At 46.5% G+C, this 25,072-nt stretch overlaps 1 protein-coding gene across 2 annotated transcripts in view; it reads right to left on the bottom strand.

Annotated features, from left to right (window-relative positions):
- Nucleotides 1-587: 587 nt before the first annotated feature.
- Nucleotides 588-25,072, bottom strand: part of pafah1b1a (platelet-activating factor acetylhydrolase 1b, regulatory subunit 1a) — a 57,455-nt gene continuing 32,970 nt past the window's right edge. For both annotated transcript variants that reach the window (XM_063205036.1, XM_063205037.1), the window contains exons 4-11: nt 21,777-21,851; nt 21,030-21,236; nt 14,482-14,650; nt 11,934-12,036; nt 11,235-11,463; nt 8,571-8,672; nt 7,109-7,265; nt 588-5,487 (exon numbers count right to left, since the gene is read on the bottom strand). In XM_063205036.1, the coding sequence (XP_063061106.1) occupies nt 5,414-5,487; nt 7,109-7,265; nt 8,571-8,672; nt 11,235-11,463; nt 11,934-12,036; nt 14,482-14,650; nt 21,030-21,236; nt 21,777-21,851 (1,116 nt within the window). In that variant the 3' untranslated portion in view covers nt 588-5,413. The remainder of the gene's footprint in view (nt 5,488-7,108; nt 7,266-8,570; nt 8,673-11,234; nt 11,464-11,933; nt 12,037-14,481; nt 14,651-21,029; nt 21,237-21,776; nt 21,852-25,072) is intronic.

The following is a 25,072-nucleotide window of genomic DNA, read 5'->3' as shown; positions in this document are numbered from 1 at the left end:
TGCCTTTCATTAATTTACTGAATAAGGAACTAATATTTAGAATGACCAAAATATTAAGAGTTTTGCAGCTAAAATGTCCTATTTCTGGACGTTCAAAATGGTGGACCATGAAGAAGATCCCCCCCCCCTTTCATGAAAAGTGCATTTTTTCCAGTCATAATGAATGCTTAGAATTTCATGGTTTAATAGTAATAATACTATTAAAAAGTATTCCTCGTGAGTCCTAATCACTGTTGTGATACTTGTAGGGTCATTGCTCAGTCGTTCTCATTAACAAAACATTCCTGAAAATGTCTGTATTAACGCTGTAATGACCTGAGAATTGCAAAGATGTGGGTCATACTACTTGTCACCCATAATCAACTTAATAATTCTACAGGAACCTCTAAAGCCTACCTTTTGAATACACTATGTTAAGCACTTATCACAATGGAATCGTATACCGGTATCATCTTAATGTACAGAAGATCCAGGCACCATGGCATTAAAATTGATACACACAAGACCAACAACAGAACCTTTTTAGACACACACACACACACGCACACACACACGCACACACAGAAAAAAAAAACAGAACAAATGGGACCATTTTGAGATTTTCTTTAATTATGTTGCAAACAATGACATCCAGATATATTGTTAACAATTGGCTGAGTGAACAGTGATAACCATGGAAAGCAAAAAATCCCATTAAGAGCTGTGAAATCTCAAGCCCTCAAATCTATTCACAAAGCGCGCTGAGCGAGCGAGCACATAGACGGACTCAAAGGCTGAAGGACAGACCCACAGACAGAGCAGAGAGCAACAGCTGCACCAAAGCGCCTCCCCACTCCCCTTGTCTGTGCCTGAGTCCTACCAGCGAGGGCAGCATTGGGATTGCTTGGGACCTGTGGTTTGGATAGCAAACACATTTGTTTTCTTTTATATTCTGTTAAGTGTCTTTGCTCCTTCGTTCCCAGGCAGCAAAGGAGTACAGGAATCTTGATTGATGCCTGCATTTTGTTTATTTATTTCATTTTCTTCAGACGTTTGGGTTAAGTCTGATTGATAACATGGCTCTGAAGAGTAATATCAATAAGAGCACCTCCAGCGTCTAAACCCATTTCATCCTTCGCCACCAAATACAATTTGGGGAAATTTGATTTCATGAGGCAAGTCAGAAAGTCCATCAAAGGGTTTACTAGTTTTTGTTTGTTTGTTTGTTTTTCCTGTCTGCTTCTGTGGTCCAAAAAAACCCAGAATTCTACAAACAGCCAAAGGGAGAAACAAGTTTTCAAGGATGCCTTTTCTTGTCATAGTGGAACATCTTCTGTGGACACCGTGAATAAGGACAGAAAGAGAGAGCCAAAAACAAAACAAGAGAGAAAAAAAAGAATACCAGGGCACTCTAGCTAAATGCAATGTCCTATGTTTTCCCCCACATTATTTTTGGTATCTGATGAGTACTCAATGAGTTTACAGCATGAAACATTTTGCACATCTCAACTTTTAAGCGTTTAACATACACCCTTTGGTGTAAGTTGAGCTCTCCCGTTCCTGTCTCAGGATTTCTTAGGGTAGTGTGACGGGGAAAGACGGGAAGGGGGGTGGGGGGTGGTAGCCCAGGACTCTGCCCCAGATCAAAGGACAGGTCACGTGTTGTGTGAAAGCAAGAGAGAGACAAGAAAATCAAAAAAACGAGATGATTTGACTAACGCAATCTGAAGCAATCCTCTCCCAGACACGGGAGGTTATTGTTCTACAAGGAGGCATCAACGGTGTTTTTTTTCCTTGGGTTAGAGGGTGGGGTGGGTTGGGTGTGGTGTGGAGAAGGGCATCGCCTCCTCTGAAGAGGGTGTAGGTCGGTGAAAAAGGAGTTAAGGAGTTCTCCAGTCTGCCGCAATCCCATTACAAATGGAAAATAAAAAGAATAAAATATAAAATCGGAGGACGTCGTCCTCATTTGTACAGCACAAAGAGACCAAGTCTTTTTTTTCTCTACAACCACGTTACTTAAGCTGTCCACAGTTCATCATGCTGGTTGACCTATCTGGTAGGGGTGTCTGCAGTTTGGAGTTATTAAAACTAACAACATTTTTATCATCTATGTACATACACACAAACCATCCCCTTTAAAAAAGAGGGAGATGACAGGATTGTTTTCCTCGTTGGCTCTGTTTATTTATATAGTTTTTATTATTTATATTCATTTGACTAGTAAAATTTGTCAATTGGACTGCTGTGACACACAGCAGGGTCGTCCTGAGGTTTTTTTTCTTTTAATCGTAAGAAAACGAATGTCACACGCTTTCGCATTCAACGCTCTGTCTGGAGCACAGACAGACAAGTCAGACACCCCTGGTCCAGACAGCTCGATCATCAGTACTGTTACATGCAGCAGTGTTGGGTCACCAGGGAACGGATCTCAGACTCAAAGACTAGTCACTACCAGAATTTGGATTTCTATTATAATCATTGTCATTATAATTATAATCATCATTTGCGGCAGCATCAGCAGACATCCGGTATACACAACAGGAAAGGTTGCTAGATAGAGTAGGTTGGTTAAGCGGTTGATTTTCTTAAATCATCGTCGTCGTCGCAGTCGTCATCATCATCATCATGTCATTGCATTGTAATGAAAAAGGGCTAATTTTACATTTCTATGCAGTTTTTAATAGGTTTATATCATCATGTCTTAGAGCTTCAGGTTACACACACAAACCTGAAGATCTAAAAACAAAAAGGAGGAGCCAGGGATGTGCAAGTTAACTGGATAATCACTTTTCAAAAGTAATCACCTTTGTCCCATTTTCATTCACATTCTCATCCACATCAGTCATCTGCTGCCCTGGTCAGGGACAGACTAATTTGTAACGTCTTCTGTTGAACAATTTTCTCAAGTTATTGAAAGGAATGAGTTGGTCACTGTCGGCTGGGATTTACTTAAGTAACAGGTCCCATCTCCTGATTTCAACGAAAACCACATTTGATTCTCTAGAAGCGGAAAGCATGGGGATTCACAAGGGGTTGCCACCAACAAGGCGGCTGATTGGTTGATTGGCAAAGGGAGCGCCACTAACACAGCGGGCAATTGGTCGATTCATTGCGTAGCCTGGAAGGGTGTTCACCGAGCCTCCAGCATGCTCAACCTCTACCTCAACCTCAACCTCTCTGGGCTCGTTTGCAACCGTCTGATTGGTTAGTGGCTGGCATGAAGCAATCCATTCTGGACATGGAAAAGGAATTTTAGGACCAAACATGACCCTACCGCACCTCACCAAACGAACCAAGAGGTGCACTGTCGGTTGTACGAAATTGCCCAACCACATCACTTTGCGACGTCCACAATGTGTTGATCTGAGCAAGCCATTAGCCAGCCAGACCATTTCCAACAAGGGCACTGATTCAGCCACATAGGGCTATATGGCGAGGGAAGGAGGGAGGGAGGAAGCAGCCGTGGTCACAAGGTGAACCAGCCAATGAAGGGTCAGATGCCTCTCTCATGATGGGGCATCTTCTGCATAGGACAGAGCACAGGCGATGGCAATAACCAATAGCACAGCAGACACTGCTGGCCCTGGAACCAATTATCTTCCACTTTGTTACTCAAATCATTCAAGTTTTATGTAAATAAATCCCCAAGAACCAGATCAATGACAGCATTGCAATTCCACCTCAGTAACAAGCTTTAAAATGTTTAACACAGAAATTGGTTTACTTTCGCTCCATTTTTATTTATTAAACAATATAGATTTTATTACGTTTTTTGTCCTGCTTACAAGAAAGCCGTTTTTTTGTTTGTTTCATGTTTTTGCACATCCCCCAACACACACACAGAGAGAGAGAGAGATAGAGAGAGGAAGGGTGGGAAAACTTTGAATCCTTGTCATGCTCTACATCTTTCACCCCCTTTTCAATTAACGGGGGTCGACGCATTTATTTAGTAACACAGCTAAGCTCATTTCACATTTTGCCACTAGAGCAGCGAAATGAAAAATTAAGGGAGGAGAAACAAAGAAAATGGTAGGAAAAAGAAAAACCAAGCGGCGTGAGGGCACCTAACAGGTTGACATGATTTGTTTGTTGATTTTCTGCTGAAGTAAGGTAAGCGCTTCATATGGGGAATGGGATTGCAAGAGTTCACTCACTCACATTAATAGAATTTTCCTTGTATTAAGCCATCACACAAACCCCTACATAGATGCGACACTTAAGCCATTTAGGGGGCTTTCCAGTGGTGCAGTGATGTTTTAAGACACTCTTGAGTGCTTCTGAAGGTCAGGTGAGGGGTATACAGAGGGAAAAGAAATCACCACAGTGTCAAGATAAACCTGCAGTTTATGCTCTAACGTTGATAAAGCCAAGGAGTATCAAGGGCAAGCTATGGCTTATGGGCAGGAACAAAAAAAAGCAAATCCAGAACAGAAATCAAACAAAAACCCCTCAAATGAAGTAATTGCTGCTCACTCTGAAGTCTAGCTGGCAAACTCAAACAACTAGTTTGAGAATTTTTCCTTCAACTTTTTTTTTTTTTTTTGAAACGTGAACATTTCTTCACTAATTTCAGGCTATAGGACGCGTCATGACAAGAGCACAAAGCTTTTTTTTAATCCCTTAGGGTTTCCCCCTCCAGACAACAGGTTTTTGAAAACATTCTTAGATGCAGCCATTAAAATAGGATCTAGTTCCACAAGAAGAGAAATGGTAAGCACACTTCAGAAGTGATGTTACAAAGCTACAGAGAGAAAGTCCTCATAACAAGCCCCAAAGACAATCAAATCTCCACGGAAGGATTATAGCTTTTCCTTTTTATATTGTCTTTTAACCCCCCTCCCCTTCAAAAAGGTCACCAAGCTAGGCACCAACAGACTACGACAGTGAAATAAAAATCAAAAAGAAAAAAGAAAAAAAAATCTAAATAAAAAAATAGACAGACAAAAAATAAATCTGACACATAAGAACGACACTGTCATTAAATTATCAGTTTTAGTGCCCTACGTTATAACCCAGTCGGCGTCTGCCTTCGGTAAGGTCGAGACCGAAGTGAAAGGTTTTTCGGCCCTGTGTTAAACCCTATGGTGCTTCTAGACAACGTTATGTAAATTTACAGTATACAATTTTGGATTCACCATGCAAGAATACTTTTTTTTCGTGTAACATTTAATAGCTCAATCTACATCCAGAATAATTTACATAAAAGGACAATAGTTATTTAACCAGAGCTCAATGGGTAATAACCATGGTAAGTTTTGAGTGCATCCAGAGACGATGGAACAGGAAGGGGGTAGAGAGGGGTGTTGGAGTTGTAGGGGAGGGTGGAATGGGTTTTTGGTGGGTGGGGGAAGGATGAGAGGGGCTGGAATAAGAGTAGGAAGAGGAGGAGTGGTGGTATGGGGGTGGGGTTGGGGGGTCCTGCAGGTTACCATCATCAGCGACACTCCCAGACTTTTACTGTTTGATCTACACTCCCAGTGACAACGTAGGGAGCAGCCTTGTGGAAATCTGCAGAGAGAGAGAGAGAGAGAGAGAGAGAGAGAGAGAGAGAGAGAGAGAGAGAGAGAGAGAGAGAGAGAGAGAGAGAGAGAGAGAGAGAGAGAGAGAGAGAGAGAGAGAGAAGAGAAGAAACAGAACACTCAGCATTTAAAGGAAAAGACAAGTGTTCCTATTAAAGACAAATGAGAACATTGAAATGAGTCATTCAGCATCACGATGAAAGACTGCGGAGCATTAGCATACTCATTCAGCTACAATATATGACAAGAATTATTTAAAACCAATTTGTACTTGAACACCACAACAAGAGGGTCATCTTAACACTGCCTGAGGACAACGCCAATAACAGTCCATTTAAAGAATAGTGTCATAAAGCATGAAGAACAACTACCTTGGAGGAAAATAATATTCATGGGGACTGAGTTACAAAGATGGCAGTGTTTATCAGAAGAAAAAAAGAGACAGGGGAACCAGAAAATCGATACAGCAGATGTTTAGTGGCACAGTTCACAGAGAGTTGTGTTCAAACGCTTTCGAAGCATCTTCAAAAACTATGAGGCTGGCGAGGAAGCCCTGTGAAAGAGGTGGGAAATGCTTGTTGGGCTGTCTCCTCTGAGACCTTCAGAAGGCCTTGATCCACTCCAAAGCTCTGGACCGAGACAGCTATGAGGGGGCCTGGAGCGCTCTACTAGTCCCCCCCTCCTCTAAACCACACCACCCCCTACCACTTGTATTGGCAGCCAGCCGCCCCCCAGGACACTTGCTTTGTGCTTTTGAGAGCCGGACCAAAACGTTGGCAAAGACCAAAAAAAGCAGCCAAACCAATTGCCACGATGGGGAATCTGGCGCTGGTTTTAAGTAGGGGATCTTTAGCCCAGACTGGGGCTCATGTGTGGCCGTAATTCACCCCAGATGCTTGCAAATAAAGAGCCACTCCAATTCACCCCAAAGCCACCCCCATCATTACACCCATGCCTTCCCATTATCAGTGCCACTCAGATCAATGTCCACATGGACAGTGGCTCCAACCCCAGATGCCTGCATATAAATGCCCCAACTCCACTCCACTCCAATCCAATCCAACCCAAATCCCAACCCATCAGCATTGATTATGAACCAACATGGACCTTGGCTCTGGACCAAAGACGCTTACAAATACACTTCACCCCTACTCCACTGCAATTCACCCCAAATCCACCCCCAAGATCACTGTGACTTCAGCTATTCTGCCTGGTCCTCCATCTTATACGATACCCCTTCTTTATAACTGTCCCTTAGATCATGATCCACATGGGCAACACGCCCAGACCCCACTCATACCTCATCACTGACTGAGGTTCATCTGGACAGTGGCTCATGCCCCAAGATGCTTGCAAATGCAGCACCACCAACCCAAACCCACCTCCAATATCACTGCGCCCTGTCTGGCCCCTCTCATCTTCATAGCCATTCATCAAAACCAGGTCATGCATCATGCATAGAAAATCAAGACATTATTACCTCCTTCTCTTCCCAGCATTGGTTACTAGTAAGGGGTGTGTCTTAAGCAATTAGCCAGTAAGTATCCTGTATCAGCCTGTGTCCTTCACCCTCACCTGGGATGTGCACAAGTGTCTGTGGCTCCACTTACCCAGAGAGGTAACAAAATGCTCGTGGGCACCGAGGGTCTTCATGCAGCGCTTGTTCTTGTAGTCCCAGATCCGCAGGGTCTTGTCGTCGGCGCAGCTCACGATGAACTTGCCGCCAGGGTGGAATAGCATTCCACGCACCCAGTTATCATGGCCAACCTACATACGCAACAGAGACACACGCAGTCAAATTCCACACTTCCACACAAAACAGTATATACATGTTTGTGCCTCCATTAGATGGGAAATAAGAAAGAAGAGAGGAAATTGTGGAGAGGGAGGTGGAGTAGCGTTCGTAAATGACCCAGGCTGGACTCGAACCTGGGTGCCCCTGAGCAATGCTTCGTTTGGTATATGGTATGGCAGGGAAACCATTGTGCAACCTCAACGATTTTGAAGCCATTGCTTTTCCTGTTGCTCTCAAGTTCACTGCAGTCACCATGGCTGAATCAACACTTGAACACTCAGTGTTCCTCCAATATGATGTTAAGAGTAGATGAGTCGAAGGGAACGATTCACCTTTTGCTAAGGCCCGCCCTAAAGTGCTTTTTGACCAATCACAGCGCAGCAAAAGGACAACCTCGGACAGTTTTGACAGCGCTCCATTGAACTCAATGCTGAAATCGCATGTTTTCAAGTAGTTAGCAAGATACGGTCGTATTATTATTAAAATATGATTGGAAATTGTGCCTGGGGTATTTGTGACAAATGTGCAAGTTTCCCCGCGATGTAACAGGTGGTAATCACTTTCCTCTTTACCTAAAACCGGACTAATATTACTAGCAGCTGGATAGTCTGCATTGAAGGGTCTCGGCAGCCTCACACTCGACTAGAAAGCACACGGATCAAAAACATACTTTGTGTGCTCCGATCATGACACCATCTCATTCATGTCCCTTTTCAGTAAGGTTGTAAGCAAACCACGAACCTGTTTCAGAGTAGGATTTTGGATTTCTGACCTAATTAATGAAGAAACACCGCTAGCAAAGTTAACTATCGGTCACGGCAGGAGTGTTTTGACTAGCAGCTAGCTACTGAAGATATAAACGCCAAACGTTAATTTTACACATTGCTGTGGTAGCTTTGAAGATGACTACAGCCATTAAGTTGTGTGATTTCGTTTTCGTCTAGCAAGTTTGAGTCAGGGCTCAAAAGATATGCGAGCTCAGCTTACCATGGTGCTGGTTACAATGCCTATCGTCTATCAATACCAATAGAAGAGCCCATAACAGCTGTGATGCATCGCATGACCGTTCAGAAAATAAATACTTATATTCACAATACTATGAATGCGTTTTTATTTATTATGAGTGAATAACTGCTGCGATTTGCAGCCACTGCATAAATCACGTTGATATCTCAGCATTGAAAGTTTATCTGTCCGACCTAGCAACTGTAACTAAAGAGGGCGGGGCTTAGCCAAAGGCGAATTGAGGTCCTCAGAAGCTGCCAGGCAGGACTCACCAGTGTCATAAGGCACATGCCAGTGCTCACGTCCCACATCTTAATGGTCTTGTCTCTGGAGCCGGACAGCAGGAAGGGGCCAGGCTTGCCACTCTTCTTAGTCTGGGAAGCACAAGAGCACAGAGGAGAACGCTGATGAATAGGGGAGGAGGAGGAGGAGGAGAGGATGGAGGAGAGATGATGGGCAAACAGCCGGACAGAGCTGGAGAAAACGAGAGGGGACAGTTAGAGGAAGAGAGCAACGGAGAGAGTGAGAGAGAGATAAAAGACAAAAAGATCTTAAGAGATCTAGAAAGCCAAAGAAAGGGAGGGCGATAACGAGTGAGACGAGGGAGGCAGAGAAACGGGCAGGAAAGCCTTATGGGAGGCCCTGCTGTATTAGCACACAGTAGGGCTGTAACGATACACTCACTCACAAATCGGTTTGTTGACCTACAGTTCGATACACCCCACGATTTTTTAAAAGTATCTTTTTGATGATCGATCACAGGTAAAATCGGTTACAAGAGGCTACTAATAACTTCAAAAAGTTTTAAAATAATAATGATATTGACCTGAAGCAGGAAGCACCATCACATCATATCATGTGGTTGTTGGACTGAAGGGTATTAAGAACTTCCTTCTTGCATCACAATCCAGTATCGTGACTGTGTATAGGGATTTCTCGGTTTTGATAAAATATTGTTACAGCCCTAGCACACAGGCTGGGAATCAGTGACAGCACATGGGGGTGGATGGGGCTGGGCAGGGTTGGGCTTTCCACCGCAGATGAGGGTGAAGTTAACAAGAAATTCACACATGCAGTCACACACACACACACTTCTTTATCCAAAGCTTTGCATTTGTCCAGTACATGTCCAAGTTGGAGAGCAGTCGAACTGCAGCACAGAAGGATGAGGAGGCATCAAAGAGCTGGTTGAGTGCGGGTGTGTGTGTCCATGCTTGAAATGAATTCAATTTAGACACAGCTTTTGATGAGCCAGCAAACGAAAACACTAATTAGAGCCGAACACATAAACCCAACACTGTACTGCTACAGCCCGAGGACTGGGCAGCGCAAATCAAACGGAGAGAGAGAGAGAGAGAGAGAGAGGGGGAGAGAGAGAGAGAGAGAGAGAGAGAGAGAGAGAGAGAGAGAGAGAGAGAGAGAGAGAGAGAGAGAGAGAGAGAGAGAGAGAGAGAGAGAGAGAGAGAGAGAGAGAGAGAGAGAGAGAGAGAGAGAGATATGGTTTCTACAAAAAAGAGAAGAATAAAGGTTTCTGCTGTACCTGTAGTTTCCAATTGGTCAGCATATTTCTGGCAGATGGCCCTTTTTGTATGCATGGCATGCACTTTTCAACTCTTCACCGAATTAGTAAGGCGACTATTCATCAATGTCTTGGTCCACTGAGACTATAGTATGTGTGTATATTATTATTCACTTGCATTGAAGAAATATCAAAAAGATGGCGATTAAAAAACAACAACAATGTAACTAAATGCCAACTAAATGTCATGCAACTAATAAAAGATGTAAACAGGGCCAACAGGTTTGCATGTAGAGGCGTGTCTGGGAAGCGAGGTGAGAACATTAAGCCTTTAAATCCAATGGCAACAGTGAAAGTGAAAAAAACGTTCGTCAGTGCATTCACTCTGTGATTCACCTGGACAGATTGAACAGGTTGAGGATTTCAATTCCCCCATTTGTGCCATTATTGCAGCGTTTACTTTGCCCTGAAGGTGGGAAGCTAATGCTTCCTGTGTGTTGCGAATCATTAGCTTCTCTCAAATCTCTCGCCCTCAGATGGGGACTAACAGGGCTGTGGGGGCAAATGTTTTTTTATCATCAGCTGAATTGGAGAATTGGACATGGTTGATCAGGAGACTTGGCGGGAGTCTAAATGGCGCGGCTGACCCTGGGCCATTTGGGGACTCTTCTTCTGCTCCTTGAATCGCAATCTCCCATTTCACGCTCCACATCACGCCAGATCCATAATAGGGAGAGGGTGGGCTGGATGGTTGGGATTTTTTAGGAGAAAGGGAGGGGCTGGGGGTTGGCCTACAAGTGTAACAAATGCTTCCGATGCGGTCAAAAACACTGATAGCAGGGTAACCCCTGTTGATTTTATTTGCAGTGAGCGAGCAGGGGGGCCCCCACAATCTTGATCTCGGGGCCCCCAAAACAGTAGGGCTGACCTACAAGTAACCACACACACACCTTTAACAGCCACCATGCACACAAAACACATGGAACATGGAAAGCTCCCACAACCCTAGTAAGATGAGAAAACAAACGCGCTCGGGCGAGCACACACCATCGACACATACCTCGTTGACCTCTAGGATGGTGGGGTCTCTACTGCTGGACTAATCCTCATGCGCAAACACTCACACAGACCCACCTCTGAGCTTTGAGGATGGTGGGGTGTGCATTGTTTGGCACCCAGAAGATGCACTCCACCACATGGTACACACGTGCTCCACACCAGGGCTTGACATTAACTTTTTCACTCACCGGCCACTGTGGCTAGTGTTTTTCCCCGAATCACTAGCCATTTAGCTATTCTATTAGCCACTAATTTGCTACTATTGTTTTCTTTGTCATGATACTGTACATATAAGTTCAGAAGATAAGCTGAAAAACACTAAAAAGTCATAAACTACAATAATATCTCGCTCCCTCACCTCTGAGCCGGTGGCTTCGAGGATGGTGGGGTGTGCACTGTCGGGTGCCCAGCTGATGCACTCCACCACGTGCTCGTGTTCCCGCAGCTCTGCCTTGCACTCTTTAGAGGCCACCACCCACACGCGCACCGTCTGGTCGTTAGAGCAGCTGGCCACCAGGGTTCCGTCCTGGTTGGGTCGCACCATGCGCACCCACTCTCTGTGGCCTGTGAACGTCTTCACACAGTAGCTGTGGAAGGAGATGGGGGAGATGGGCACAGGGAAATGGTGCAAAACAGAGGCAAACTTATGAACATTGGATTTGGTATACACAAATGAATATGATAATATTTAATCATTGCTAGGGGTCAAAAGAACAAACACTACTTTTGAATACTAAGTCAGAGATGGCAACAAAACTATTGAGGACAACAAAGGTGACCTACTCCAAATCTAATATCACTTTTCCAATAGGCATGCCTCAAGTCAGAAAACTAAAGGTTCAGGTTTAATTAACTACAAAACACTCAAAATACATTACGTTCACTGATATTAGACAGTAACGTGACTGCATGGATAATGACATGCCTGGGGTCGGCATCAGTAAATGTTCAGATGCCATTAACTCCAAATAACTCCAATGCACTACATACACTGACACCAGACATAATGCACAGACTGATGCTTGTATTCGCCAGTGAAATGGATCCTGCTACTCACCCAGTGGCCACCTCCCACATCTTCATGGTTTTGTCTCTGGAGGCTGAGATTATGTGGTCTCCGTTGGGCATTATAGCTACAGACGAAACGTTATGGTCGTGTCCTGCCAAACAAGGAGAAAGGGGACTGTCAATCAACAAGAAAAAAGAACAACAAAGAGCTTCTCAAACTAAATAATTGAAAATAATTCAATCACAGACAGGATGGAAATTCAATGTTGGGGAGTCATTTTGAAATGATCACCAAAAGCCACCCAACTCCCCAACACCACCAACCCTCCCCACCCAAATGCATTTCACGCCGCTAAATTAGATTGTCATCCGTAAGTAAGGGTTGATAATTAGAGGTTAAGAATGACCATGACAAACGAGCCTTTGGTAAATTAGCCTTTTAAGTAATCAGACAACCAATTTGCCTGGGGTTGCTTTGTTCTCCAAGATGTGGGTGGGGTGGGGGGTAGAAAGGGATGAGGTATGGGGGAGAAGAGCAGGATGGGTGAATAAGGAGGAAGAAGAGGAAGAGGGGTGCAAGAAAAAAAGGGGCTAATTACATAGAGCACCCGTTTTAAAGCTGCTAAACAGATGAAACTAAGACGGCTGGAAAAAGGAGGCTTAAATATGGGTGGGTGGAAGCCCAGAGAATGTTATCTGGTCTTGGGGAGGATAATTAAAGTCCTGTCCAAATCTCCTAATCCCCTCAGCCAAAGCAAACCAGCCGAGAACGAGCGAGCGAGAGAGCGAGAAAGAGACGCATACACACAGAGGGAGATAGTGTCCCTCACTCTTGCAGATTTTTCATCCGTCTCCACCGTTTCCCACTATCTGCCATCCCTTCACTGTTATCTTGGAGACAGACTTTCAAGGGTGACACATTTGTAAAGGCGCACAGGTGAAGAGACAGAGAAAGCCCCGGTAGATTCTAGGACGAGATATGGAAGACGGCACACGAGTGTGTGGGTGGAGAAGGATGGCAGTGCGTGTGTATGTGTGTGTGTCTGTGTGTGTGGTGTTCAGAGACTCTTGGGGAATAGTATCATAGAGAGCAGGAGAGTGCTGGGCTGGCTGGCACGCTGGAACTGGCATGTACGCTGCCAGGCAGGGAGGCAGGCTGACTGGCAGCGGGGAAGACGGGGCCAGATGAGATGAGATGAGGCGTGGCAACAGGGGGGTCCCAGGGCCCCTCTCCTCATCAGCAGCGCGACAAGCCAGCGCCGGCCCCGGGGGCACGGCGCCAAGGCGGACTGACGGGGTGTAAATTACGAGGCAAACCCCCAAATCTGAACGCAGTAGGAAAGCCTGTAGCGCGCACATGCTCTCCTCGCTCGCTCACACAGCAGAGTGACACTGACACAAGCTGGATTTAAAGGAGAGAGAGAGAGAGAGAGAGAGAGAGAGAGAGAGAGAGAGAGAGAGAGAGAGAGAGAGAGAGAGAGAGAGAGAGAGAGAGAGAGAGAGAGAGAGAGACTACACATCTCATGACACAGATTAGCAGCGATGCATAGCGACTCAGACGTTCCCATCACTTTAAGCTTGTGTATAAATTTCTCGACTGTAAACATGGGTCTCACATAAGGCTGATCCTGTAGCATCATTTTTGGAATGGATTTTTGGGGAAGCAGTAAGAAGATATGAAGGGCGACTGGGCTGTCTCAAACTAGTGGGGAGAGGAACCGTCTTCCATCCCTACACATTTCGTATTCGCACGAGTTTCAAATGCAAATCCATCTCGTTGGGTTGGTTGGATGGATGGATGGCGATAGAAATGAATATCAACTCAACCCTGAAGGCTCACATTAACAGATAGGCTTCCGCAATTTGCCAGTCAATTAGAATTTAAGAGGATCGCGGGCCCAGGGTTCTAGTTTGTTTAGAATAAAGAGCTATGATGAGAAAGAATGGAGGGGAAAAAAGAAGAAGAAGAGGTGCTACCCTTTGCTCGCCTCGGGGGCTTCCAGTTTAACTCTGTGAATAATGCGATGCAAATCCTCGAGAGAGAGATAGAGCGAGCGCGAATCCCATGGGCCTATAAGGGGGCGGTGTTACTGTGTGCACTGATGTAAAGACAATGTCAAACAAAGCGCAGAATTGGCCTAGGATGTGGTTTCGCTTAACAGGGGGTTGGGGATGGGGGACAAGAACTGGGTGGTAAGGGGAAGCTGTGTGTGGGGGGTGCCTTATTAAACGAGGTTTTCTCCAGGCCCCAAGGGTGTAGGACGGGAAAGAGGAAGTGATAATGAACTTGCAATGGGCTCCACCTGTCTCCCAATGCTCATCTTCCTCCCTCACCTACACCCACCCACCACTTTAACCCCCTAACCCATTTCTACAGGGAGCTTGTTCTCTCATTCCCAACTCCCGCTGATTGGCGTGTGGCGACTATTTACACACTACTATGTTGATCAGCCAGAAACCATTTTGCTTTCTGTAGGATTTACACACCATCATGACTGTGGACCCTTGTATTCCCACCTGTCGGTGGGGCCTGCATACAATAATGGTATGTTGGCCTTGTTTTCTAACCCACTTCTCAGCATTCCCCTGGTGCTCACCGTGCATGGTCCGGATGCACTCGAAGCCCTGGAAGTCCCAGAGCTTGATGGTCATGTCTGCGGAGCAGGAGGCCAGCAGCTTGCCGGTCTGGTCGAAGGAGATGTCCTGCACAGAGTCTGTGTGGCCCTTAAGGGTGCGCTCGAAGTCCCCCGTTTCGTAGTCCCAAACCTGCAACACACACACAGAGAAAGAAACACAGGTGGTTAGGCCTCAATTTAGACGAGGGGCGGGGAACTTTGAGGGGCCACTTCAAATGTTTAGGTCCTCCTCCAAGGGCCATACTATGAAGGCAGGATTTTAGGCCTATAGAAGGTGGCCAACTTTACAACAGACCCCCACCTTCACTAGGTCCCCTGAAAATATAACGTAATCCTATTGCAAATGCAATTTCGAAAAAATTGCTAAACAAAACATCTTGTATTTCATGTGAAGCTGCATAACATTAACTTTTTATTGGGGCCGGATAAGAGGACCTTGCGGCCCGTGAATGACCACCAGGCCATATAAAGCATCTACAAGTAAACTCCTCTGTCTGATATGAAGTGGATGAAAGAGGATCTTCAGACAAAAAAATGCTTGACTTCACATTAGATAAGAAAAACTGAAAGAGGTATAACTGCCCAAAACGTTACAGCCAACGACAGTGATTTGTCCGTATAGCAAGAAACGCTGCTGCGCTTTTCATTTGTTGTTACCCACGGGAGAGACTAGGGATGGCGAAAATTTTAAAATATCTTAACCGGTTACTGAGACTCATTAACCGGTGGTTAACCGGTTAACCGGCAATCTTAAATGATATAAAGTTCGTGGCCTGATAGGCACAGCACGGAATTTTTTAAATTTTATTTTTCACATAAGCCTTTCTTTTTGCTGCTCAGACGGGACCCGTCATGTCCAGCCAGTGTCGCCAGATGGAAAATGCTGAATTATCGTACCAAAAACTCAAAATTATAGTTTTTGGGGGCTTTTTGGGAGGAATTTATTATTATATAATTATTATTACCGGTTAACCGGTGGCAGAAAATTTAACCGGTTATCGTTGATCCGGTCGACTATCGGTTAACCGGTTACCGGTTAACATCCCTAGGAGAGACAAGACAAAAAAAAAACCACAGTATCATTTGTCATTTTCAATTTGCGGCTTATTCATTCATAGCAAATGCATCTGCCCACCACTGGCAATGACAAGACACAGGAGGATGGAGACCATTAGTGTGGTGTGGCCTGGCATAAAACACACAAATATTCACTGCAGATAATTCCCATTCAACAGTCACAACATAAAAGCCCTTTCACTGCTAGAGCAGGCCATGACATCGGCATGATGAAAAGGGGAGGGCGCCTGGGCAGGGTAGGGCTCGAGCTGGCTCTGAAACCTGCCAGACGGCCTTGCAAGGACAGAAACACACAGAGAGAAAGAAAGAGAGAGAGAGAGAGAGAGAGAGAGAGAGAGAGAGAAAGAAAGAGAGAGAGAGAGACAGACACATGCATGCGCGCACACACACAGACGCCTGCAGTTCCCTTTACAGTCATAAAGAGAGCGGCCATGGCAGTGACCTCATCCATCGCACACTCAAGTCAGTCAATCTGTGGCCCTTGAGTGGCTGGACACATCATCCTGCTAATCACTTCTAAGGGGAGAGAGAGAGAGAGAGGAAGAGAGAGAGAGAGAGAGAGAGAGAGAGAGAGATAGAAAGAGAGAGAGAGAGAGAGAGAGAGAGAGAAAGAGAGAGAGAGAGAGAGAGAGAGGGAGAGAGAGAGGGAGGGAGGGAGGGAGGGAGGGAGAGAGAGAGAGAGAGAGAGAGAGAGAGAGAGAGAGAGAGAGAGAGAGAGAGAGAGAGAGAGCACACACACGCACAAAGTGGAGAGCTGGATCAAATGTTAGCAGCTTGATCCCTTCATAGAAGGCTTATTAAATTGAGATGGATCCAATTCTTGAGATTTGGTGTAAGGATGTGAGCGAGCCAGCGAGCGATAATCGGGGGGTGGGAGAGAAGGGGATATCAGGTGTCTGTGGGTTACTGGGCTGGCAGACAGTGGCTGGATAAGAGCTTAGCGTGGGGAACAGAGCAGAGCAGAGCCAAGTTTGGGGGGTGATGGTGGTCCAAGAGGGAGTTGGGGGGGGGGGGGGGGGGGGGGGGGGGGGGGGTTTGGGTGAAGGGGGGGGTGCTGGATTTGTGCAAAGGTGACAGGATCCATGCAAGCCCTTATTCTCTCCCCAAGCCCCCTTAACGCCCGCACCACCTCCCCTCTGCTTATCCACTGCTTTTCTGTTTTCCTTCACCAAATCTATCACTCACTCGGCTTATGATGGACTCTAGGGAAGTGGGGGTCTGCGAAGGGGTCCGTCTGTGTGTGTGTGTGTGTGTGTGTGTGTGTGTGTGTGTGTGTGTGTTGGTGTGTGTGGGTGAGAAAGCCCCCTTGGGCTAATCCCCATATGCGCCATGCCAGGGCCAGGGCCAGGAGAGAAGACAGCCAGGCTAGCAGAATACGGCATTATTTTATTGCCCGTCTCAACAAAAACAAGACGCTAAGTGAAAGGGAGGGAGGAAAAGAGAGAGAAAAAAATCTGCCGTAGTCACCATCCTTTGTTGCTACCAACCAGACTACACAGAACATACAGAAAGAAAAGAAAAATAATGAAGGAGAGAAGACGACTGTGCAGCATATTCTCAACTACTCAACACATACGTATAGAGCAGGATATAAAAAGGAAAATACCCGTGTGCATGTGTGTGTAGTACTATTGTGATGTAAAACAAGGAGGCACTGTAGCCAGCCATGCAAACAGTCTAGCTGCAGTTTGGCCCAGTTTGGAAAAAAGGCGTCAAGACTGACGCGCGGTAGCTAGAAACAATGCTCTCGTGCACAAAGGGCAGCTGTGCCGTCGTTGCCCTGGCCGAGCATTTAGATTAACACACACACTTTTCCTTCTCTTTTTTTCAAGCGACTTTGAACAAAGATCCACATTTTGCAGCAGCAGCAGCACTGTGCTACGTCTGCAGAATGAACAGTAGCAGAAGCATGCGCGTGTGAATGTATGTGGAAGTGTGCACAAGAGAGTATGTGCGAGAGAGAGCAAGAGGGAGAGTGAGCGAGACAGAGCTGTGTATGTGTGTCGTGTGTGTTGTGTGTGTGTGTATGTGTGTGTATATGTGTGCGTGTGTGTGTGTGTGTGTGCGTGCAATACTGCGTGCGTGCGTGCTGCAGTGTACACAATGCAAGGATGTATTGTGCAGTGGGAGTAGAGATAGAGGAGGGGAGGCTATGGGGGAGCTCATAGGAGTTTGTCTGGATGTAAGCGCTTCGGGGCTCTCCTGACGATTAACTCTGAATACAAATATGAGGAGAGAAAAGAGGGACGGGCACGGCTACGGCTAAGGAGAGGAGAGCGGGGTAAGTAGAGTGGGGTAAAAATAGAGACGGTCTGAGCTGAAGGCAAGCAGGCTGGCAGGCAGGTGCACCTGTGAAAGTGACTGGAGGAAGATGGACGAGGCAGGGGGTGCTGGGGTTGAGCTAGAGGGGGCTATTGGGGGTGAAGGTGGAAGTTTGGTGCAGGGGCTTTATAATGACAGTGTGCTGTGAAAGTAGGGCACAGTGGGGTAAAGGAGGGGGAAATGGAGAGAGAAAAATGAGGATAGTGAGAATGGAATGGTAAAGAGATGGATAGAGAGATAGAAAGGAGAGAGGGGGGAGTAACAGATCTGCAGACAAAAGGGGGGAAAGGAATAAAAAAAAGCAATGGGCAGAGGGGGTATGAGAGCAAAATATTGAAGGACATGAACAAAAAATAGAAAGAGACAGGTCAGCAAAGAGAGCGAAAGTCAAGAGCACAGAGAGAGAAAGTGGTTGGAGCAGCAGAGAGAAAGCGAAAGAGATGGATGGGCATGGCCAGACAGAGAGAAAGTAATCACAAGATGGAGACACCAGAGTGAAAGCATGAGATGGGCAGAAAGATAGAGAAAAGGAAAGGAGGGGATTGAGAGACAGACTTAGTGAGTGCAGGAGACGGGAGAGAGGGAGAGAAAGAGAGAGAGAGCACACGAGGCAGACGAAAAGAGATAAAAAAGAGAGAAGAGGGAGGAGTGGAGGGGCTGGTGGCCCTGGCTGCCGGCGATCAAGCAGGAGATGAATTAGTTGTGCGGAGAGTGAAGCGAGGACCTGGGAAAGCAGCGAAGGACCCCCCGGTAGGACGGCAGCCAAGAGGAAAAAGTGGGAAAGTGTGAGAGAGAGAGAGAGAGAGAGAGAGAGAGAGAGAGAGAGAGAGAGAGAGAGAGAGAGAGGAGAGAGAGAGAGAGAGAGAGAGAGAGAGAGAGAGAGAGAGAGAGAAGGGGGGGTGACAGTGGGACAAAGATAAAGAGTGAGAAGCGTGGTAGACAGAAGAGCAGACAGAAAAAAAGGAACCACGCTTCTTTGATTCCATGAATAAATAATGGCTGCAAATATTTGTTCCCAAGTAGGCCACCAGACAAAATATTTCAAAGCAGCATTAAAAAAAAAAAAAAAAAAAAAAAAACACGAATCTCAAAGTAAGCTGGAATTTGAATATTTGCACAGGGATGGGATGGAAGGATAGAAAGGAATAGAAGGGGTGGAGAAATGAAAGAGTGCAGGAGAGGAGAGGAGATGAGAGGATGGGTGGATAGAGAGAAGAAAGGAAGGATGGGGTAAAAGGTAGACTGGAAAGATAGAAAATGGAAGAATAACGGTTAGATTGATGGAGATAGTGACAAGGAGGAGGGGGCTAGGGAGCAAAAGAAAGGAAGAAAGAGATGGACAAAGAGACAGAGACACAGTCACTCTGAGGCAGGCGGTACCCTGTGGAGAACAAGCTGGCAGTCTGGCCGTACTGTGGCAATCAGCGGAAATGGGCATAGAGACAGAGGGAGTGTGAGAGACACAGAGTGAGGGAAGGAGAATGACTGGTAGAGTGAAAGAGAGAGAGAGAGCGTGCGACAGAGAGAGCGAGAGAGCGAGAGAGCGAGAGCGAGAGAGAGAGAGAGGGAGAGAGCAAGAGAGCAAGAGAGCGAGAGCGAGAGCGAGAGAGAGAGACAGACAGAGAGACACCGATACAGAGTGAGGGAAGGAGAATGACTGGTAGAGCATTGCAGAGTGGGAGAGAGACAGAATGAGCAGACAGGAAGACCGACAGAGAGCAAGTAAGACATAAAGCCAATGAGATCGACAGAACACGAAAGAAAGACAGAACAAGAGACAGTGAGAGAGAGAGAGGGAGAGAGAAAGAGTATGTGTACGAAAGCGGAAACCTCTCAGTGCTCATTGCCCTGGCAACAGCATCCCAGCTCTAGAGCAGGTCTCGGGAGGAGTTTAGCTGATCTGAGCTGCGTGACACGGCAGGAAATCAGACACAGGAGACATGACACAAGCACAACACAGCATGGCCACTGCACTGCCGGACACAACACAACACAACATAGTCAATGCCCACTGCCAGACACAGCACAGTCAATGGCGAATTTACTGCCAGACAAAAACACAGCATAGTCAATGCCCACTGCAGGACACAGCACAACATAGTCAATGGAGACTACACTGCAGGACACAACACAGCATAGGTAATGGCCCCTGGCGGGCCGGCCACAGTCACCCCAGGACACCAGCCAGGAGGACAGCTGACCAGCAGCCAATGCTACTGTACAGATCTGCATTTTGCTTAGCATCACTATAGAAGGGCCAGGTTTGACAACGAAATCAGCCAAAACAGGGCAAATAACTTGGGCAAACCTAAAGCTAAAACCTAAAACTTTGCGGCCTGCAGTGACCCAAGATGGGTATGGTACTGTGAAAAATATAGAGCAGCGGACAATTTTTAAAAAGATATAAAAGGATAATGCCTTCGTCTGGTGTTTACTTTCTACGGGGAATAAAAACAACAAAACAACTGAAAACTGAATCCAATTACACAGAGATAACATGCAACAAGAATAAGTACGTAAGTACGATGATAAGAGTCATCAACAGCCTTCTCCAAACCATTAACCACATCTTAAGTGTAAACCACCAAGTCTGAGTTCAGCATCTCACCAGGTATGAGTACAGATGGACTCCTTTCAGAGAGAATAGAAGAGACTGCTAAGTTCTTCTAATCTTCTTCTGCCGGGTCTTGGGACTTGAGTGCAGGCTACTGGTCAAATCTACAATCACACCTTTTTTTTTCCTGATTTAGCTACCAGCCGAACCAATGACCAAACAAGGGTTCTGCTTTATTATCTGATTTTCAATGGAAGTCACTCCCGATGGGATTTAAAATGGAAGAGAGTCAGTTTGGTAGTATAACTTGGTTGGTTGCCATGTGGAGCAACATCACAGGAATTATGGGCAGACCAGGGGTGAGTTCCTCGACAGTGTCATTACTAATTATTTTAGCAACCGAGTTGTTTGCCATGGGTTTCCTTATTGGCAACCAAGTAAGTTGCTCACTGGCTGGCAAAAGCGCTTTCGAGAAACAGGATCGGAGGCTAGAAGAAATATCAAACATGCAAGGAGAGCAAAAACACAAAACAAAGAACAAACAACCAAAAGGTACCTTTATTGTGGCGTCCTCTGAGGCGGAGACCATGACACTGAAGACGGGGTGGAAGATGACGCGGGTGACGGGGCTCCTGTGTCCGCTCAAGGCATACCTCTCCGGGGGGCGGGGAATCCACTCTTTTGGGTCTCGTTTCTGACCGATGGGGCCTCCCAGGGTGATCTCCTCTTTTGCCTCGTTCAGCTTTGATTCTAATTCCATAACCTGTTAGGGGAGAACAAAGATTAAAATCAATGACAAATGAAATCAGAACCAGAAATCAGTAATGGCCCAGTATACTAGTATGTAGAAAAAAGTTAGCTCAACAGAAGATGCCTTCTCTCTATTCCAATGTGGTAGTGTAGACAACACACTATACAGTTGAGACAATGTGGACTCCTTACATACATTGTTTGGTGGACCATAAACATATCCTTTCCAAAAAACCTACAATATCATGAAAAAGTTGGTTAATTTCCATAATTCCATCAATATTGTGAAACTTTCATCGATTATAGATTCATGACCCACATTTTAAGCTATTCCAATAACTCATTTTGGAAAGGAGCTGTAGAGGCCCCATGACATACAGGTGGGGAAACATTAGCAGTATGACAAAATACCAGACTGGTTTTAGTGATTAACAGTTGACTGCAAGCAGGCAGTCTGGCTTTAAGAAAGGAAAGCAGAAAAAGCATAAACATATACATCTTGGCACGAGTGCCGTTACATAACCAAATAATCCATGATCTCACACACACATACCTTCTTTTGTAATCTGATGACTGAAGTCCATTTCTTTTCCAAAAGGCCAGCATACTTCTTATCCAGTTCTTCATTCTGCAGAAGCAAGAAGAGGAGGGAAAAAACACATTAAACCTTTACATTGCAATCTTATTTGGTTGGTTTCAATATCAATACTTGGAAATCTGCAATACCCCACCACAGCCAAAGCCTATGGATTGGGGCGTGGGGATCACCCCCAATCCTACACTAAGCAAGAGCCTTCCGCCATCACCCAGGAGGCAACTGTAAATTCCACTCCCTCCCAACCTCCCAGTAATCCTCTCACATGTTTTAATCTTCAGCAGACAAAGAGAGCTTACCGAGATTACAATTATGGAAACACTGTGCCGTGAAGAAAAAATTAACTTCGGGGGGCCTGGCACCGTGTGCAAACATGGAATTTAGCCTACCACCGGACCTCATTCATTACACACGGCAAACACACACACACAGGCACGCACATCCATGTAATGGGACCTCAGCGGTGGGTAAAATAAGGCCCCCCCATATTGAGTTTTTTTTTTCTTCCAGCAGAGGGAATTTGATCATTCTGCGTAATGGCAATTGTGGAATGTACCAAGAGAGTACTAAGACGGAGAGCAAGCAGTGATGAGACTCAGTGAGTGTGTGAGTGCTGCCAAAATTCGGCGTGTGCATGTGTGTGTTGAAAATGAATGGACTGAAATATGCATGTGCACGTGTTTGAGTGTGCGCGTGTGCGTGTGTGAAGTCGTAGTTTGTGTGTGTGTAAAGATTTGGGGGTTGAGATGGGGGTGGGGGTCAAGGGCCCAGCTGTGGGATGCGGCGTGATTGACGAGCACATCCGGTGGGGCGATGGCTGCCTGGCAGGGGGGGTGGGTGAGAGAGAGAGAGAGAGAGAGAGAGAGAGAGAGAGAGAGAGAGAGAGAAGAGAGAGAGAGAGAGAGAGAGAGAGAGAGAGAGAGAGAGAGAGAGAGAGAGAGAAGAGAGAGAGAGAGAGAGAGAGAGAGAGAGAGAGAGAGAGAGAGAGAGCGAGTGCGAGAGTGCGTGTGTGAATGAGTGAGTGAGTGAGTGAGTGAGTGAGAGAGAGAGAGAGAGAGAGAGAGAGCGAGAGAGAGAGAGAGAGAGAGAGTGTTTGAGAGAGTCTCTATACACACATACAGCAGAGGCAGCCCTTGCCAGAGGAAGCGCCACAGTGCCAGACCAGTTGGGGGACCTCTGCCACACACACACACACCTGCAGCTGTGCACACACCTGCCTCCACTCCAGCTATGCCAATTACTATAACTCAAATATACACACGGGCTGACAGTAGCATACACACACCGAGACTAATATACACACACCCAGACTAACACTGTGTGTTGTGTGCGTGATATGTGTGCTGTGTACATTGCGTGCGTTGTGTGTGCGCGTGGTGTGTATGTGTGCGCGTGGTGTGTATGTGTGCGCGTGGTGTGTATGTGTGCGCGTGGTGTGTATGTGTGCGCGTGGTGTGTATGTGTGCGCGTGGTGTGTATGTGTGCGTAGAGGAGAGCTGTGGCTGTTTTGGGGTACAGGGAAAGAGGGTTCCTCGTTTGTGCACAGACACACACTGCAAGCTGCCTTCTTTTTACCCCCAACTGGGTCAAAGTTCTGTTTGCTCTTCACTCTCGGCTAGTCTGCCGGCTGTCATCAGACATGCACTTGGTCTGAAGATATTTGATGGGACCAGTGTTTGCTCAAAAAGTGTGTGTGTGTGTGTTTAATGTTCTGCTCTAAAAGGTCTACACGACGGGGACAGACGGTCACAGAAGTGGACCACAGCTAAATGACAGGGGCACACGCGAGCGCACACATAGAGAGTAGGGCTTCATCAAAAATTAAAGCACAAAATCATGTCTGAGGAAGACAGGCAAACACAGAGAGTAAAGAAAAGGAACAGTATGTTTGTGAAGATGTAGGAGAGGAAGACAAGGAGAGAGAGAGAGAGAGAGAGAGAGAGAGAGAGAGAGAGAGAGAGAGAGAGAGAGAGAGAGAGAGAGAGAGAGAGAGAGAGAGAGAGAGAGAGAGAGAGAGGGAGGGAGAGGGAGAGAGAGAGAGACAGAGAGAGAGACAGAGAGAGAGAGAGAGAGAGAGAGAGAGAGAGAGAATGCAGACAGAAATAGGAACGCTGGAATAAGGAGGATGGGTCGCTATGTCAGTTTACACAAACGGGGCAAAAACAGGAAACAGGGACATGAGGAAGAGGAAGGGAAGGAGATAAAGGAGGAAAAGGGTGCAGTGGCGGTGGTTGGTGGTGTTGGTGAGCGAGGAATGGCCCTTGAGAGGCACAGTCTCCCTGCTGGAGGAATGGAGGAAGGAGAGCTGGCATCCAAGGGAACAGTTGCTGCCTCTCTGTAGGTTGCAGGAGGGCACTGGTGGGGGGTGAGATGTGAGGCAAGAGGAGGGTGAGAGAGAGCGAGAGAGCGAGAGAGAGAGAGAGAGAGAGAGAGAGAGAGAGAGAGACGACAGAGATAGGAGAAGAACAGAGAAAGAGAAGAGAGGAGCTGAGAGAGTAGAGGAGTGGAGAGAGAGAGAGAGAGGAGAGGAGGTAGAGAGGAGCGGACCGGAGAAAGACGAGAGGAGTGAGGGTTTTGGGGTACAAGGAGAGGTGCTCCTCATTGATGGTAGGGGATAATATGAGAGGAGAAAAGTAGAGGAGAAAAAGAGGACAGTGATAGGAGGGCTGTGAGGTTTAACGGGGTACAGGGAGAAACGGGGTGTGGGCAGAAAGGAGAGGGGGGATGAGGGTTCCTCATACGGCACCGCCTGCTATGAGCTGAGAAGTGCACTCCGGCAGGCTGATCCACCATCTGCCCAGCCCCTCTGGCCGCCTGGCACCAGAGCCAACTGCTAAAAGCACAGCCTTGCTGGAGACACTCAACACAACACAGCAGAGCAGAGCACAGACACCCACCTCAACCAAGCATAGTCAGCAACTCACGCCGCCTCTCACCTACATATGCAAACACATACGCATATAGCTACATGTCTTGCCGACACACACACACACACACACACACACACACACACACACACACACACACACACACACACACACACACACACACACACACACACACACACACACACACACACACACACACACACACACACACACACACACACACACACACACACACACACACACACACACACACACACACACACACACACACACACACACACACACACACCCACCCACCTTCACTTATGCGCGCATACACACAGGAACATACACACACACAAAGCCCATGTGCATTCCCTCATCTGC

This window comes from Engraulis encrasicolus, chromosome 8 (genome assembly GCF_034702125.1).
Source record: "Engraulis encrasicolus isolate BLACKSEA-1 chromosome 8, IST_EnEncr_1.0, whole genome shotgun sequence".
Lineage (NCBI taxonomy): Eukaryota > Metazoa > Chordata > Actinopteri > Clupeiformes > Engraulidae > Engraulis > Engraulis encrasicolus.
This window is presented reverse-complemented; position numbering and strand designations above follow the sequence as displayed.